The sequence below is a fragment of the Lissotriton vulgaris genome, chromosome 12, assembly GCF_964263255.1.
Source record: "Lissotriton vulgaris chromosome 12, aLisVul1.2, whole genome shotgun sequence".
NCBI lineage: Eukaryota > Metazoa > Chordata > Amphibia > Caudata > Salamandridae > Lissotriton > Lissotriton vulgaris.
This window is the reverse complement of record NC_141700.1, coordinates 119239560-119256624: the sequence shown is the minus strand read 5'-3', so window position 1 is coordinate 119256624 and position 17065 is coordinate 119239560. Positions and strand designations below refer to the sequence as shown.

Here is a 17065-nt window from a genome sequence, read left to right as displayed (position 1 = left end):
GACTTGTGACCGCAGGGAAGTAGGCTGCAGCACATGAATCTCTTGATCTAGCGGGAAGGGCTTGTCGTTTCACCTTCTGCGTGGCAGGCACCATCTGGTCAGAGCTTTCTACCTCTTGGGCTCTCCTTGGTGCATGCGTCTATCCTTCAGCGCTGAGGGTGGCCCGGCCTGTTCTTTGTCTCTAGGAACTGCCCAGGTCCCGTGACGTCTTGCTACTGGGCTGTCTGCACACCTCACTCGTCCTCTGGGCCTCCATTATGCAACCGGACGACCACGGGTTCCACGGGGCAGGGACGTCCAGCGGGTTTCTCTCAGGTCCCAGTCGGCCAGCTTCCTCCGTTGCTGTGGTACACCAATCGATGTTAGAGGCCGGCCAGGATCAGTAAGCCTACCGCTGGCGGTGTAGGTGCGGAGTTTGGTCTGTTCTGGCCTCTCGGTTTCTTGGGGTCTGTTCCTGGGCCTGTGCCTCGGATCTCCAGCTTTGGGGCAGTCTCCTGGCTCGCTCACTGCCTTCGGGGATCGTCAGGAGCCCAGCCAATCACTGCTGGTCTTGCGCGGCATCGGACCACCAGCTCTCTCAAGGCATCATGATCGCGTCTCAGCCCACACCTCTCCTGGTTCTCAGTCATCTCAGGCCACCGCTTGACCTCTAGGGCGACCTGTGGAGTTCTTATACTGCTCCTCTGGTCCGGCATGACAAGGCATGGGCAGTGGGCCCTGTCGGCAAGATGGAGTGACGAGTAAGTGCGTCCTACTCAGTTGCCATTTTGGCCACACCCCCATCTCCGTTTGCAGGAGGAGGTGCAATCCCTTCTTTTAAAACGGGCCATAGAAGAGACTGCCTTCGATCCAACAGGGTACCTCAGCACCGTTTTTCTGGTTACCTCATGGGAGCAGTCTAGACTGATTTGCATATGGATGGGTCCAAACTGGGTTGGCATAGTAAGCAAAAGAACAAATTAAACCCAGTTCTTTGACTGGGGGTGAGTGGTTAAAAAGTTTCAGCACTCCGTCCATCATCTTGTTGTGTTTGCTATGTTTGCCCTTGGTGGCCAAGGGTATGCCCAGACATGGGTCCCTTGCTCGCTGTGCCACTGGATTCAAGCTAGTCTAGCTGATGAGGAGTAATACCCTGAAATCTGTCCCAGGATGCTTGTATCTGGTCCAGGGAGGACCTGCCCTGGCAGTTCTGGCTGGTCCCATGAGGAACAGGTTCAAGACTGATTTGCATATGGCTGGGTCCAAACTGGGGTGGCATAGTGAGCAAAAGATTGATCCATCATCTTGTTGTGTTTAATTAAATCTAGCATTTCAGACACCAAGGCTAGGAAAATCTCATTTTTTAAGGCAAAAATTGCATTATTTCACCTGTCTCCAATCTAAAATTTCCTCTACTTGAATAAATGTTAATAGGGAAGATTAATTCCCCTCCCCACAAACCTCTCAATTTCCTGTTGTGAAATATTGGCATGTATGCACAGGACTACTGGAAGCACCTTGGAACGTCATGATCTTACAGGAGAACTCCCACAGTATACTCTTCGTTACTTCTCGCCACAAAAAGGAAGGATACAATCTTATAATTATTTGTAATGCTTATGGAGCTATAGTTCTCAAAAATAACATGCCCGATAAATTGATTATCGCGGAGACCGAATAGTTGAGTAATTAATACTCAGTTCGGTTCAGTTTCCTAAGCGGTAGCGCTTGACAGCAAGCAAATCGTTTTTCCACCGTTCTACGCCCAGACTATTGTCCGTAACATGCGTACTCTGTCCTATCTACGTGACTACTGTTGCCTTCACGTTTAATATACGTTCAATGCAAATAGTATATCACCATAGGTTTGCGTTTCGAATGATTTCCGAACCAGAAATACCCTACTTTTCGTGATGGTATGGCCCAAATCCCCAGCGCATGCGCACAATTCCAACCGTTTAGTCCCCTCGTTTCATCTAATGGTATCAACCATACGTCAACGCACGCGCATTACTCGCCGAGCTAGTGTGTGTAGAGGGTGTCAGTGAATGTGCGCGCGCGGTAGGGAATGAAAGCACAGAATATTGAGGTCGTGCAATAGATCACTGAGGCGCCCACACCAGGGTGTTATTTCGCTCTTTCAAAGCTCGGATTGGAGCTCAAGGGGAGGGGTCCCCGAAATAAAGAGAGCCTGCGGGCTCTGGCGGGTACGTGGGAGAGGACAGCAGCATTGAGCGTGCACAGATACACAGCTGCACGGGGCGGAGCTAACGGATACCAGACGCTCACCAAGGGGTGTGTCGCGTCAGGAGGAGGTGCTTCCACTGTGAGAATTCCGTACTGCGCATGCGCGTCTGCTCCGTGTTGTCCTGAACTGTCGCGCGTTGTATCTAAGCTCTAGCTGTCGCGTGCAGGGGGCGCGCTCGGTGCTTGAACGTGCGCGCCACCCGCCAGTGCGGGAAGATGGCGGCCGGGAGCAGCTCTCACAGCAAGGGCCGGGGCCTGTCCGGGGCCCTGGAGATCGCATTGGACAGGAAAATGCAGACAGTAACCAACACTATGGAGTCCATCCAGAGCCTGAGCGCCTGGTGCTTGGAGAACCGCAAGCACCACAGTATGGTCGTGCACTACTGGCTGAAGTGGCTCAGGCGCTGTAAGTATCAACAGCTATTCTGTTTCTGCACATGACCAGTCCTGTGTGTAGCAGAACACCCTTGTAAGCAGCCATGGACACCAGTGTGTAGCCGTAGACGACATATGATACAAACCACTTTAGTGCGAACTGTCTTTCGTCAGTGCCTGCAGTTTGTCCGCTGTTCAAGGTCTCCCAGAGGCAGTTTGTTTATAAGCTAGGGTAACCAGACGTCCAGGATTTCCCCGGACAGTCCAGGGTTTCACAGGACTGTCTCAGTGCCCTGACACTTATTAGTTTTGGATACATGGTCATGGGGCGGGTCAGAATTGAAAGGTATGCTCTCCTTTCACTCGGTCCTCTGATGTCTGAAATAATGAAAGTAACTTATGTGTTTGTCAGGCAGCACACAACTGGGTCCGTTGCATGCCCCTCTCACAGGAGAGTGGAGGAGAGCAGGCGGCTCGTAGTGGAGGAAAGTCTAAGGTCGCACTCTGACTACACCCACCAGCAGGTGAACCCCAGGAGCATCATGGTAGATGCGGTCTTTGTAGCGTGTGCGCTATTCGAAGATCGTGTGTTTTTGCATGGTTGCAGCACCAACTCTGGACACGGGTGTTTCGGAATAATTGTTCCTCATCAGCAGAGTGTAGGATTCTTCGGGGTTTTCTGTGCAGGCTGCCAAGTGTTTTCAGGTATGATACCTCTCAGGGCGCGTGATCAGAGCTCGTCAGCTCGTAGCTCAAGGGAGCCAATTTAACTGAAAAGTCTAAGGTCGCACTCCGAATACACCCACCAGCAGGTGAACCCCAGGAGCATCATGGTAGATGCGGGGTTTGCTATGCAGGCTGACGAGCTCTGATCACGTACCCACGCGCCCTGAGAGGTATCATATCTGAGAACACTTGGCAGCCTGCACAGCAAACCCCGAAGAATCCTACACTCTGCTGATGAGGAACAATTATTCTGAAACACCGGTGTCCAGAGTTGGTGCTGCAACCTTGCAAAAACACACTATCTTCGAATAGCGCACACGCTACAAAGACCGCATCCACCATGATGCTCCTGCGGTTCACCTGCTGGTGGGTGGAGTCGGAGTGCGACCTTAGACTTTTCGGCTCGCAGTGGAGGTCCTGCCATGGCTTATTATATATATTTTTTTACATGGACAATCCAGATATAGATTAAGTAAGACTAAAGCTTTAGTCCTGCATTTATGTATGGCCTGTTCCTGTTTGTGCTTCTCAAAATTTAGTCACCCTATTATAAGCACACACATCCCACAAGAGTGACCCAGAGGTGAAAAGGGGGCATGCATAGTAGCTAGAACTAATATATACTTGTCAATAATAATGCTTGGTCAGCTATTTCTCTTGTACAGTAATTCCTGGCTACAATATGTTATAGAATTAAAATCACCAGTACTGGTTCAAGTGTACTTGAACGGTACCAGCTTTTGAACTGATTGTATTGTAATTGCTTTTTTTAGTACTTATGCTGCTCACAAGGCAATAGTGCGACTTGTGGCGAGTAGCCTGCTACTCCAGAATCCAAGGTTGGTGGTTACTTTGTAGTTTAAGGTTAGTGAGTTTAGTTGTTATCATAAGAAACCCCTACATGCACTACTCTAGATGGTGGTGACATCGGAATAAGTTAGATATATTTTGGTAGTGTGGTTGGTGGTAATTAGTGAGGTGAGTAGGAATTGTAAGTGGAAGCTCTCATTTGAGAGTTAGACGCCCATGCCCTTAGACATGGGGAGGGGGGCATTCAGAGATAAGTAAGCTTGTGTCAAAGTATGAGGAGTGAATAGATACGGTAGAGGAACCTTAGACACTTGCTGTATTGCAGGTGTGTGATTACTAGTTTGCCAAAGAACAGGGTTTAGACTGAGAGATGAGGCATAGGCTATTTGCACATGTACATATAGAAAAAAGGCATATAGCTTTTCAGGACTCGAAAAATCCACTCGCAATGTTGAGTGAGATTTTTTCAGGTCGTGCTATTTTTAGCTTTTACTCGTCCATGCTGGCAAGTTAGCTTAAACTGGAAGGAGCAGGTGTTCTGTTCCTTCAGAAAGTAAATAAAGACGCCTTTAAACCTTGTTTTTTGTCTTGACACATTTGCTGTCTGTTCAATGACAGAGGTCAAATGTCAGTTTGTCTTTCTACTAATTGTTGCTTATCTGTTACTGGAAAATGGTGTTTTCTTTCTCTTTTTATAGTTAGTGCTTTTTTTCAAGTGAGTTATCTGACAATAATTGTGAAACAAAAGGCTATAAAATGTCATTTTTTTCGAACAAAACTTTCAAACAGCATGTAAATGAATAGCGCATGTATTTCTCAAAATATTATGAAAAACTTTTTTTTGTAATTCAGAAGTGTGATGCAGACAAAGATTTATATAGGGGCTTAACAAATGAGAACGCTTGACTTGATGTGTAAATGATGAATATTTGCAGAAACTTGATTTCTGGACATTGTACACTATATAGTTTTAAAACCTCGTCAGTGGGAAATTCTGTGGGCATTTCTATATAAAATCGTCTGATTGCAAATTAGTGTGCTGCTTACGTTATGCTTTAGTTATGTATTCATTAAAAGTGACAGTTTTTAAACATAAGTTGAGGAACATTCCTGCCCCCGCACTGATGACTATGCAGTTAATGAACTGAGGCAGGTCAGCGTCATGTGTATCCTATACGTGGCTAGATTTGTATTATATATGGAGCAAAAGTTTAGTCTATTAAATCAAACAAGAGATTTCCATTTAGTCTAATAAATCAAACGCGATTTCTGTACAGCAGGCATGCTGAGCTCGTTTATTTGAAGGTGCTCTCATGTGATGAAGAAAATGGCATCTCAGTGAATTAAAATACTTGTCAAGGATCACATAATTTGAAACCAATTTATGGGTCAAGATCATGATAATTAGGTCGAGTAGATTATTTGAGTCAACAGACCTGCAGGTCTAGTAAAATGTTTTGGATTATTCGAGGCCTCACTTTGTGCAGGAAACAATCCGAGCCGGACATGCTGATTATTGTAAATAATCAGTCCTTTTTTTTTCGTGCAGAAATGGCAGTGTGGTGGAAGATTGCTTGCCGGTTTCGTACAGCCATCAGCAGGCGAAAGTACAGAAGAAAAATATTTGCTTGTTTGATAGTACTTTTATTTTAGGTTTAATTATGTATGGGCGGGGTGGGAGGATTATCTTTCAACAAGAAAGATGGATGTTTTGTATTAGATCTTGACAAGTTGGCCAGAGCTTCTGATTGTGGTACGAGCAAGCTTTTATTTTTGCTGTGTGTCTCGCTTTATTAAAAATTGTATATCAGCGAGTGGTGACCTTCAGCGCTTGGGGAGGACCCAGTCGTCGGCCCCCCCACCCCGATTACTCCCAATATAAGGGTGATTGTTGATCCTCTTTTGAAGACTCAAGGGCTCAACTCCTGTTTCTTTTTCGTCCTGGCTAGTTCAGTGGATGCTTCTGACCTTTAATGGTTGCTGCCACCACTGTTGATGGCTTATTTGTTTTCTCTGGGTGGTTCAATCCCGTACTTAACCCCTTCTGAGCCTATGGCGAATGTTTCCGTCATGAGTGCAAGTGTGCAACCATTTTGCCTTGGGAGGTGGGAAAGAGCTTCCCAACCTCCCAAGGCATAGTTTTAGTTTCCCTTTAATGACGATAGCGCGCTGTCATCATTGCAACTAACTGAAAATTAGTTTCAGTTTCACAGTTTTAGTGTTCGTGGAGCTACCTCAGCCCCGAGCGCAGAAACAAATGGGAGAGGTATCAGAAAGGTGAGAATCTTCTCTTTCCAATGGTACCCTTCCCTAGTGGTTCGCTGCTTGGGGATCGCCCCAGGAGGGAGTCTACTAGGCACCAATGTTTTTTTTTCCTCCAAAGTTCAGGGTGGGGTCTGCCCAGAAAGGGCATGCCAATAACCCCCTCCTCAAAAAATGCCACACTTTCTAACCACCACCCCTCCCCCAACGAGGCAGTTGTGGGCAATAGCCCCCCAGGGGGCAGAAGGCCACTAGGCACCGACCTTCTTCTCTTTTTTTTGTTTTGCAATGTGCCTAGCTGTGGATTTTGGTCACTAGAGCAGTCGGCACCTAGGGAAACCTAGCACGCCTATACATTTTTGAAAGCTAGACACCCAGGAGAATTCGGGAGGGGTGACTTGTGTGGCTCTCACCAGGTTCTGTTACCCAGAATCCCTTGAAAACCTCAAACTTTGTCACAAAAAACAAATTTTCCCCATATTTCTGTGATGGAAAGTTCTGGAATGTGCGTGGGTCCAGAAAGGTTCACCCACCCTGCTTTCTCCAAAGTCTCCCGATAACAAGCATTTGCAATGCAATAGGTCTCGCATTTACACAAGTTTAAGCTATTGGCATTGTAAATGACAATGCCTTTTATTTATGTTTTGAAAAAAAAATAAAAGGCATTGTTATTTGCAATGGCAATAGCTCAAACTACGAGTAAATGCGAGACCTATTGCATTGCAAATGCTTGTTTTCCCCCCCTATGCAACTGCTTTCTTAAATTTGTGCACCTGGTACCGTTTTACATTTTCTACTTCGAATATTTTAGCTTATTCTATTATGTTTGGGCAGCAGTGGCAAAACTCTCCTATCAGTGCAACGCTGTCCATACGTTCAGCTTGAAGGAGCTGCACAGTCCCATCCTGTGCTCAGAACCCAGTGGCATTTCTTATAAGCAAGTTTTGGCGAAATATGCAAGATACGGACTGTCAAACCTCTTCGTATATGCTGTTTAGAAAACTAATCAATATATTCATGTGTCCTCAATTTTTAAGGTAAAAAATTATAGCGATACTTCTCAACTTGATTTAAAAAATAACTGGTGTCAATCATTCTATCTATCTATCCACCCATCTGTCTATCCTTCATTTTATTGCTTTCCTCAATGTCCACGTTAAAAAAAAAACTATTGTGGGACTTCGCAACTTGAGATCGAAATTCACTGTTATCTATCTACCCATCTATCTATCTACCCATCTATCTATCCTGTCTAGTGTCCGATTATTTGCTTATCTTTTTTGTCTGTCAATTTAAACTATGTTTCTAGCTCATATCCATTTAGTTTGCGTTCTTATTTGCAACTTACAAAAAGAAGCATGTGTAAATAGCTTAGTGGTGAGTGACAATAAGCATGTGCAGGTGCATAAGCCCCCAAAGATGCAGCAGGCGTTGTATGCCAGATATATTGATATTTTTGCAAACAGAAAAAAACTTTAGTTCTGTTATTTACAGAGACTTTTCACTTAAGCTCATCTGCTGTATGTAAATACCCTTCAATACATGCATTATGTGATTAGCCTCACATACATACGATCCGAACTTTTTGTTATAAGTTTTAGTGAATTATATTTTGTAAGCAATACTTTCTCCAAACAAAAAATGTGCTACTGCACCAAAGAGCCACACATTCAATGTTCTCTAAACACATTCAAACACATAAAACATTGATCAGCACAATTTTGCATATTCAGGATGTGACAAAAGTTCAGCTGTGACCAGTTCATCACTGTCTCCAGACCCCTCTCTGGTTGGGCCCGTTGCTCTGTGGAATAAAGCACCTACTCCATGGATCTGTGTTTTGCCTCACAGTCACAGATTGAAACCCTGGCAGGTCCACTCGGCCATTCATCCTTCCGTGGTCGATTAAAATTAGTACGATTTGAGTTGGATAAAAATATACATCTGCTATTCAGCACAAAGATGCCCCAAGTGGTCAATGAATGATTCAAAATACACAACATATGGTTATATGTCTGTCAGTTGCATGGCTTTGTCTGTAAAAGCCTTCTGCCATTTCACTTTGCTTTTAGAAACCACAGACTCTTCTTCACATGTGAACACCAGTATGTTTGATATTACATTATATACCAAAAAACGTTAAAAAATATAATGCCACAAACAAGAAATTGCTTGAAAAAGAAACGGGCTGAACCAGTGGAACAAAGGTCCAGTTGAAATTTGACCTATGATCAACACATATGTATGTTATCACATGTGTATGACACTTGGGTAAAGCACTCAACCGGCAGATGTGCTTTGAAGTAGTTTTAAAAAACAATGCATGCATGCACGACGCAACCTCGCAGACCCCTCGTAAATATTCATAGTCACGGTGCGTCCACATAAGTGCACTCACCTACCGTTCTTGGTGACAGTAATTTCATTCGTCACCACTTTGAATTTGTGCCACAGCTCGCCGACCTCAAGGGTCACCTGTAGCTGCTTCTCCGTTGGGGACCCTTTCTCCTTCCCTGACATGAGCTGGCTCTCCACCACATTGAGCAGCCTGTACACGGAGCAGTCGGCGTCCTTTCAGCCGGCATCAGTCATGGTGGCTTAAAGTGCACCCTCAAACTTTTCACTACACTGTGAACAGTCTCAAGCTAATAATTCTGAATGAGTGAGGTAGGGACAGCCTACTGACTGGACTTCCATCACAGAGGGGTGGCGGGGCTGCCGCCTCCTCACCTGCCGGCTGCCAATAACACCACACCATTCCTTTCTTATAGGTTTGCGCAACCAGGATTCAGCACTAATTATTTGGATGGTCAGGTGGATGACAGGTTGACGTACTGATTGGTTCGCTTACAAATAGCAGGCATTTAAGGCAAGCACTCCATGCTAATTGCCGCGCGCTGTCTTTATGAAGAGTTCCCGCCTGTACAAGTGACGGACGCTTTCTATTGCGATGTGGATAATTGGACAGCTCATCAAGGGAAATTATTTACGCACGGACAGGAAGAGAAATTGTGAAATCGTGTGTGGTTGTCTAAATGCAAATATAAGCAAGCTCATTACTGATAACCGCAGCAGTGTCAGTGAGAGTACCACAGGAAAAAGAAAAACGGTTTCACGAATCTAAGATTTTGCAAAGAAGCCTTAAAAATGTGCGTGTCTATCCTGGAATCAGAATTCTCACGTTCAATTTATGTACTGATCTCTTAATCGGAGAGGTTATGTACGTCACGCTAGGGGCGCGGCTTGTTATCAAGCTATTTCACCCTGTGGTTGCGCTTGTTTCGGCACGCGTCAGGAGCCCGTACCCACCGTGCCACATCAGAGGCTCGCGCTCCTGCCGGGATGGTATCGGCGACTGGTGCTCGACACGTAGCCACTCCTGCCATGATGCTGGGCGACACGCTGCTCTTCCACCCCCGGCTGCTGCTGCTGGACTGGAGCCTGAACACTGTGTCCTTCCAGCGCATCGAGGAGGTGGTAGTGAGCGGTGACTGCCGCGGCCGACAGCTGGGCAAGGGTGTTTGTGTGTGCACGGCGGGGGGGGGGGTTTCTATGTGTGTGTGCGGCAGGGGGGGTTGTGCGTGCGTGCGTGTGTCTGCTTACAAGGAGCCATGGGAGACAGGAAGCGCGCGCGACCTGATCCAATTGCGCGCGACCTGATCCAATTGCGCGCGACCTGATCCAATTACGCGCGCATGCACATCTCTTGTCTCCTGTCTCCCTTGACTCCTTGTAAGCAGAAATGATTACAATAGAGTCTTGCAGCGACGATCGCTTCGCGACTGGTTTGCAGTGCGAGACCTAAAAATGGTACCTCACTTCTGTGGGTGGGCGAAGAGCCCACGGCAGGGCCGGGCCCAAAACATATTGTGGAGACATAAAAATTACCTACCAAAAATTGACCTGGTTTTGAAAAGGGCTCACCTGGGTTTTTGACCACGTGCTCGGCAGCCATCTAGTGAAACCTACCAAACACAGATATCTTTGAAAACCAGATACCCGGGGGATTTTAGGAAGGTATGGCTTGTGTGGACCCCCCAATGTTTTCCCACCCAGAATCCCTTGCAAACCTCAAATTAAGCTAAAAAATGCGTTAAAAAATATTATATATATTTTTTTCTTCCCTAAAATTTCTGTGTGGGAAGGTTGTAGGTTCACAGGGGTGACTCAAATTTCCTACCACCCAGCATTCCCTCAGGTGTCCTGATAAAAATGGTACCTCACTCATTTAGGTGGTCCAAGTACCAGTGACAGGCAAGGGCCCCAAACGTATTGTGGAGACATCAAAATTACCTATCGCAAAACCACCTGGTGTTGCAGGGGGTGGGGGTGTCATCTGGATTATTGGCCCCGGGCTCGGCGGCCATCAAGGAAAACCTACCGAACCCACACATTTCTGAAAACTATACAGCTGGAGGAGTCCAGGGAGGTATGGCTTGTGTTGATCTCCCAAAGTTTCCCTACCCAGAATCCCCCTGCAAACTTGGAATTTAGCTGAAAAAATCACTTTCCACACTTTTGTGTAGGATCAATGTGCTGTCACAACTGTCCTACCACCCAGCAGTCCCTTTGTTCTCCCGAGTAAAATGATACCTCACATACTTATACACAAATACGGTGTGCCAATTAAATGGGTGGTTTTTACTTTTTTTATTTTGCAGTTTTATATAGCGCAAACTCGACCCGAAGGTAATGGAGCGCTTTACATGAGCATCAGTTACATTACATTGCTCAAGATCACATTCCTTATTGGTAGGCACAGGGAGATCAAGTGATTTGGCCAGAGTCAAAGTGTGTTGAGCCAACGCCGAGACTTGAACCTAGTTCCCAGCTCCAAAGTCGGCAGCTTTGGCCTCCGTCACCCCTTGAATATATAACGTGTTCTTTATCTGCAGTGACTAGCGTAGGGCCGGGCGTATTTAGTAGGGACGAGTTGATGATGCGTTTAAAGTGTCTGGGGACTCAGCATAAGTTTCTGCTCCTTGGCCACTGCGGTCGCCAGTTCCTACAAAGGTATGTGCACCGTAATGAAAAACCATGAACACACAATTGCTGCATGTGAATGCCTGTCACTAGCATCAAAGTGGCCAGAAGAGTATGAGGCACTGTAAATAAGAAACTAAGTACGGTACACATCTGGTGAACCAAGGTTCTCCAGAGTCGGTCCTGGAGGGCAGGATCCATGCCGGATTTATAGCATATTACCATTAACTTCATTTATCTTATCTTAAAAATCTGGCATGTATCCGGCCCTCCAGGACTGATTTTTTGAGAGCTCTGTGGTAAACCGTAAGAAGAGCAGACCCGATCATGGAGGGTCCAGGTATGACCTTCTGTGGATCTTGTCTGCCCACACCTACTGCTACTTCTGCTATGTTGAGAGAACTGCTTGAGAATATGGGGCAAAAATAGGTGCTTTTCGTTTTACATAATTTCATGTGATTTTTGTAGAATGGTCGTTCTGTTGAAGTTTGTTTTGTTTCTTCCCACAATAGCTAATAAAGGCTACGATAATCCTCAAGTTTATTTCACAGCATTTTCTGCCCATGCAGATGAGAATGCCGGGTCGACTCTCCATGAGGAAGTGGGCACTGCAGTGTATGAAGGCTGCACTATGGATGCAGCTTCTGATAGGACATCCCTTGGGTGGCTGTGAGCAGAAGTCCCATGTGTATCTTTAGGTGCCTCACCAAAAGAGGTGGTGAACGGTGCCAAATTTGCTGACCAGAGGAATATGGCACTTCACAAGAGTTGCACACGTGTAAGGAAGTGTCAACATGCACATGACGTCTAATGCAGATGTATGTTTGGATGGTGTAGAACCTAATGGCAGAGAGTGTACCATCTGCACAAGTTATACTTGAATTCTAATGCCCCAGCGTTTGACACTGTAAGTCGGTTCGGACTGGGCATCGGGCGTTTCCCAGGAGGCTCGAGGGGTGGGGTGCGCTTTTGTGACTGGGGGCCCGGTTTTGCAGCAGTTTTAAAAGTGCTGTAGAGCTACTTGTATATCCAACAGTTTTTAGGTAACAATAAAAGTGCCAAAATAACTCTGGTGATTATCGTCCCTAAGAGATGGGAGTTTTGTCTAGTGGCAGTTTTAACTCCTCAATGGTAGCGCAGAGGGTTAATATGCCTGTTGCAAGGAGTGTGTACTATGCAAATCACAGAATTTTGTGTGCATAGATCAGTAGGTTATTGCTTTTGTCAAAGGGATCCTTTTGTTCATTAGTTATAAACTTAATCTAGGTTAGGAAGTTTTTTTTTTTTTGTCCCAGTCTTTCATTATCCTGATTTTGCTACAAAGGGTTTGTTTGGGTAGATATACATTTTTAGGTCGAGCCTGGGCACGATATGCTCTGCGAGGCATGCTGTGTTAGAGTATGGACTTGTAGCCCCGCTCACTCTTATTTTTTTAGGTCGAGGACTCCGTCGTACTGCGTAAGCAGTGGGCGGAGCCCTGAAGATTTAATGTTTATTAGAGGGGGCTTGGAACCCGCCCCTCTTCTCCATTGGCTGGCTTCCTAAATGGAGGCCAGCCATTGGAGGAGAGCGGCGTCACTCGGTTCAAGCCCCGTCTTTTTTTTTTTTTTTTTTGGATTCAGGGGCGTTTTTTTAAGCTTCTTTCTATTTACTTTCTCTCCTCCTCCCATTAACTGGAATGTTACCTTCCAGCCAATGAGAAGAGGAGAGAAAGAAAACCACGCTCCCTAATCTGAAAATGTCGGGGCTTTTCGGAAGCCATTTCTGTTTACAGAACACGGTGAGCGCTTGTTTTTTGACGCTAGACTGTTTAAAGCTACTTCCCGTGTTTCTTGTCAGATGTCTGTGTGCAGGTTTTTTCATATTCGTCACGTTCACTGTGCCCCTCTGGTGGAGTTGTACTTAAGCAGAAAAATAGTTGAATTATCTGAAAATATGCACGCGCCGACACTCTGAGCTCTTAGGGGTCCTCGCCGGTGGGTTTACCAGCAGAGATCACAAACAAACTAATACAAAATGGCCCGGCTTGAACTTCGTGAGTGTCCGACAAAAAGGCAGCATTTCAAAGCCTGGGATGGGTAACCAGGCAACGAGGCTCGATTTCAAACTCCGATCTCAGAAACACTGGCGGCAACCGGCGTGTGAGAGAGGCTTTCTCCTCCCCGAGCTGCGCGAAGAGACCGGCACGAAAGGGGCCATTGTGTAGCACCCATTCCCACCACGGGAACAGGACACGCTTTTCCAGGTACCTGCTGTATGTACGTACACTATAGCACCCATTCCCACCACGGGAACAGGACACGCTTTTCCAGGTACCTGCTGTATGTACGTACACTATTGTATTTTCCAAGCGCCTCAAACAAAAATGCTCTATAGACATTGAATACGGGAACTACACCGTGAGTGACTTGGTGCAGTTTTCACAGAGCTCCCAAGATGAGCATGTCCTGTGTGAGCAGCTTGTGCGGGTGTGAATCATGATTCGTGCATTCTGGGATGTGTGGTCTTGCATGGATAACCCGCTCGCCTTCCCATTTTCCTCAGTAGCTGAAGTTTAACTCTCGCCGCGTTAGATTTGAGTGGTCTTCCGGGCCCGGCTGGTTACTCACTTGCATTGGTTTGTAATTGTACAACAGTTTGAGTATGGTCAGGCGGTGTTTGTCGTGCGTGGTTGGTAGTGTGAGTGTGTGGTGTAATGCAGCGTGCGTGATGGAAGAGTCTGTTTGACGTGCTTGCGGATAGGCGCACGCCAATCACGTTGTGGCCTGTGCACTGCATACTGACACAATCGCAGTTTTGCTTTTCACATGATGCATACATGTTTACACTGAAGCATACCTCTCAAACTGCCGAACTCTTCCCCTTCGGGCCTCTGCCAAAGTTAGGGTACCCTAACCAATTTAATCATCATTTTTCTGTGACTTTCTTATTCTTCTGGTGATGCCTGGGCCCTTCCATTCTGGACATAATAGTAATTACAAGGTCCAGTGGATTTATTTATTTCTTTATTTATATATAACCGTGGACATTACCCAAAGGTGTTAGAGTGCTGCTAGTTAAAAAAAGAGATAAAAAGTTACAAATTGCTGCTAGTTAAGATCATTACAAGAAGCACAAAGTATCAAGTCACGACATATGGATATTTGCTCGTTTTGATCATTACAAAGGCACGGATTTACAGATTGTAAGAGAAGGTACGTATTGTAGGTAGCAGCAGCAATGTTAGATTAGGTGAGACAGGAGTAGTGCAGTTCATCTCAGCCTTGGGAGGGTAAATTATCTTCGGGGAGGTTGGCTAACAGGACAACTGGGCAAAATGTCTTTGTAGGAGAAGGGCTTTCAGCTCCGTTTTGAAGACCAGCAATGAGGTGGTGGAGCATAGTTTTGGGGACAGGGAGTTCAATATTCTAGTCGCACTATCTGTGAAAGAGGGAGACACGAGTCGTTCCTTTGTAAAGGTCGAAGGTTCTAACAACATTGCTTGTGCATTTCACAACAGTCTGGACCCTCTCAAAAGCTTCACTTTGCTAGATAGCGAGGTGTATGCAAGGCCTTGTGGGTGACACAAGCCGTCTTATGCATCACCCTGGCTTCTATGGGGAGCCAGCAATGAGTGACCAGCATTGGTGAGATAAGGTTGTTTCTTTTCACCCCATGGATGTAGCATGCTGCTGAATGTAGACCTGATTGCAGAGGGGTGAGGTGGGTCTTGGGGATTATAGTGTAAATAGAAGAAACTTTACTAGCGACTTCCGCCGGTTTGGATATATGAGTTTATTGTAACTCTTCCTTGTGGTTTCACACAGTTAGTAATTATTGGCAATCTTTGTGCCAGTGTCCGACTGATAACCCAGACTCATCGCTAGTAAAGTTTATTATATTCTCGCAAGTTGGACTGTATCCTGCATTGCACTCCAAACTGCTCTAGTGCCCTTTCATACTCAATATCTTAAGTTCTTTCAGCTCATTGCCAAGATTTCCATTATCAAGTATCTGTATGAAATCTTTTTCTGGACCACCACTGGCCGGACATAGTGTTCTGATCCAGCATGAATTATATCTTTTCACATTAAAGCCACTAAGCATGTGGGACCTCACAAAATAGATGTATACTCAGGTTGCTGTGTTTTGGGGTGTTCACTGTTTTTGATAACCTGCTTTACATGGAAGCGAACATCTGTCAGCTACTGTGGCAACATTTTGTGTTGTGAGCTTAATACACAAACTGGAGCTGCCACAATGAACACACTAAGATTTGGGCCTATTTGCAAGAAGTCAGAGGGATTACCGTGGGGGACGGGGAGCCACCACGTACTGGGGAATGGTGGCTCTGTGTGTTTGTGTTTGTGTGACTCTGTGTGTGTGTGTGTGGCTCTGTGTGTGTGGCTCTGTGTGTGTGTGTGTGTGGCTCTGTGTGTGTGTGTGACTCTGTGTGTGTGTGGCTCTGTGTGTGTGTGTGTGGCTGTGTGTGTGGCTCTGTGTGTGTGGCTCTGTGTGGATAGCTTTTTTCGTAGGTTGCTCTGTCTGTGTGAGGGTGGCTTTGTGTAGGTGGCTCTATGTGAATGACTCTGTGGGTGGCTCTGTGTGTGTGGGTGGCTTTGTGTGTGTGGGTCTGTGTGGGTGTAAATGCAATAGGTCATGCATTTGCAAGCGATTAAGCTATTGGCATTGTAAATGACAATGCCATTTATTTAACGATTAAGCTATTGGCATTGTAAATGACAATGCCATTTTATTTATGATTTTAAAAAAGTCCTGAGCAATGCCAATAGCTCTACCTTTAATAATGCCGAGACCATTGCATTGTATATGCTTGTCATTGGCTTGCGTCATTGTCCTTCATGAACGCTAGCTTCTGATTCGTTAATAGGCTTGTTAGTCCCTCCTTAGTACAGCCTTGTCTTCATTTGTAACCTCTCATGAGGACTCGCCCTTTTACTTCTGTTACACAATATGCCTTATTTAAACTGTATATTTGAAAACAACAAAGGCACCCAATAAAGTCAGCAAGGTACCCCTGGTGATACATTCTTTTTAAACAACAGTGGTCCCTTACAAGAAGGAATACAATTTAATAAATATAGACGGTCGTTTCTATATTGGTGTGACCTGTCCAGCCGGACAGAGGTCTAATATTTACTTTTTAGTAATAGCAACAATTTCATCAGCAATTTACAAGGTGGGGCATAAACCTGTACCCTACTTAGCATTAATGAAACATACAGTTGGAAAACGTGAAACACAAAGGGCTTTTAGGCAAAAGCTTATGGTTTTGAAATGTTCACAATTTCAATGGTAAAACAGGAGAAACATACACCTTTACATATTAAATGACACAAGGTTCATAAACGTATAAGGTGCGCAATAACGTCAACTGTGTTTCGATCCCACTACATTATTATGGGGATCATCATCAGGACATGTAATGAATGCCTAATGGATACAAGCCTCATTTGCCGTGGACGAGCCAGGGAGGAACAAGCCTCTAGAACCGGTATTGTGCCGTTAATATTGCGAAGGTCGGAAGCCCAGAATCGGTGTCCTATGTGCTTGGTTCATCAATGTGTCAACTTATCAAGAATTGATTCACCTATGGTCAAGACTGCGCCCTATTTCTTGTTCTTTGATTATTAATTGTGAGATTAAATAGTCTACTGACATTATAGTCAGTTGTAACTGTTTA

At 45.5% G+C, this 17065-nt stretch overlaps 1 protein-coding gene across 3 annotated transcripts in view; it reads left to right on the top strand.

Moving 5' to 3' along the window:
• Positions 1-2006: 2006 nt before the first annotated feature.
• Positions 2007-17065, top strand: part of RPRD2 (regulation of nuclear pre-mRNA domain containing 2) — a 476068-nt gene continuing 461009 nt past the window's right edge. For 2 of the 3 annotated variants that reach the window (XR_015302626.1, XM_086947466.1), the window contains exon 1: positions 2007-2632. Coding sequence is in view for 2 of the 3 variants with exons in the window: in XM_086947466.1 (XP_086803592.1) it covers positions 2443-2632 (190 nt within the window). In the remaining variant the exon portion in view is untranslated. The remainder of the gene's footprint in view (positions 2633-17065) is intronic. The other variant, XM_086947467.1, reaches the window with a different exon arrangement.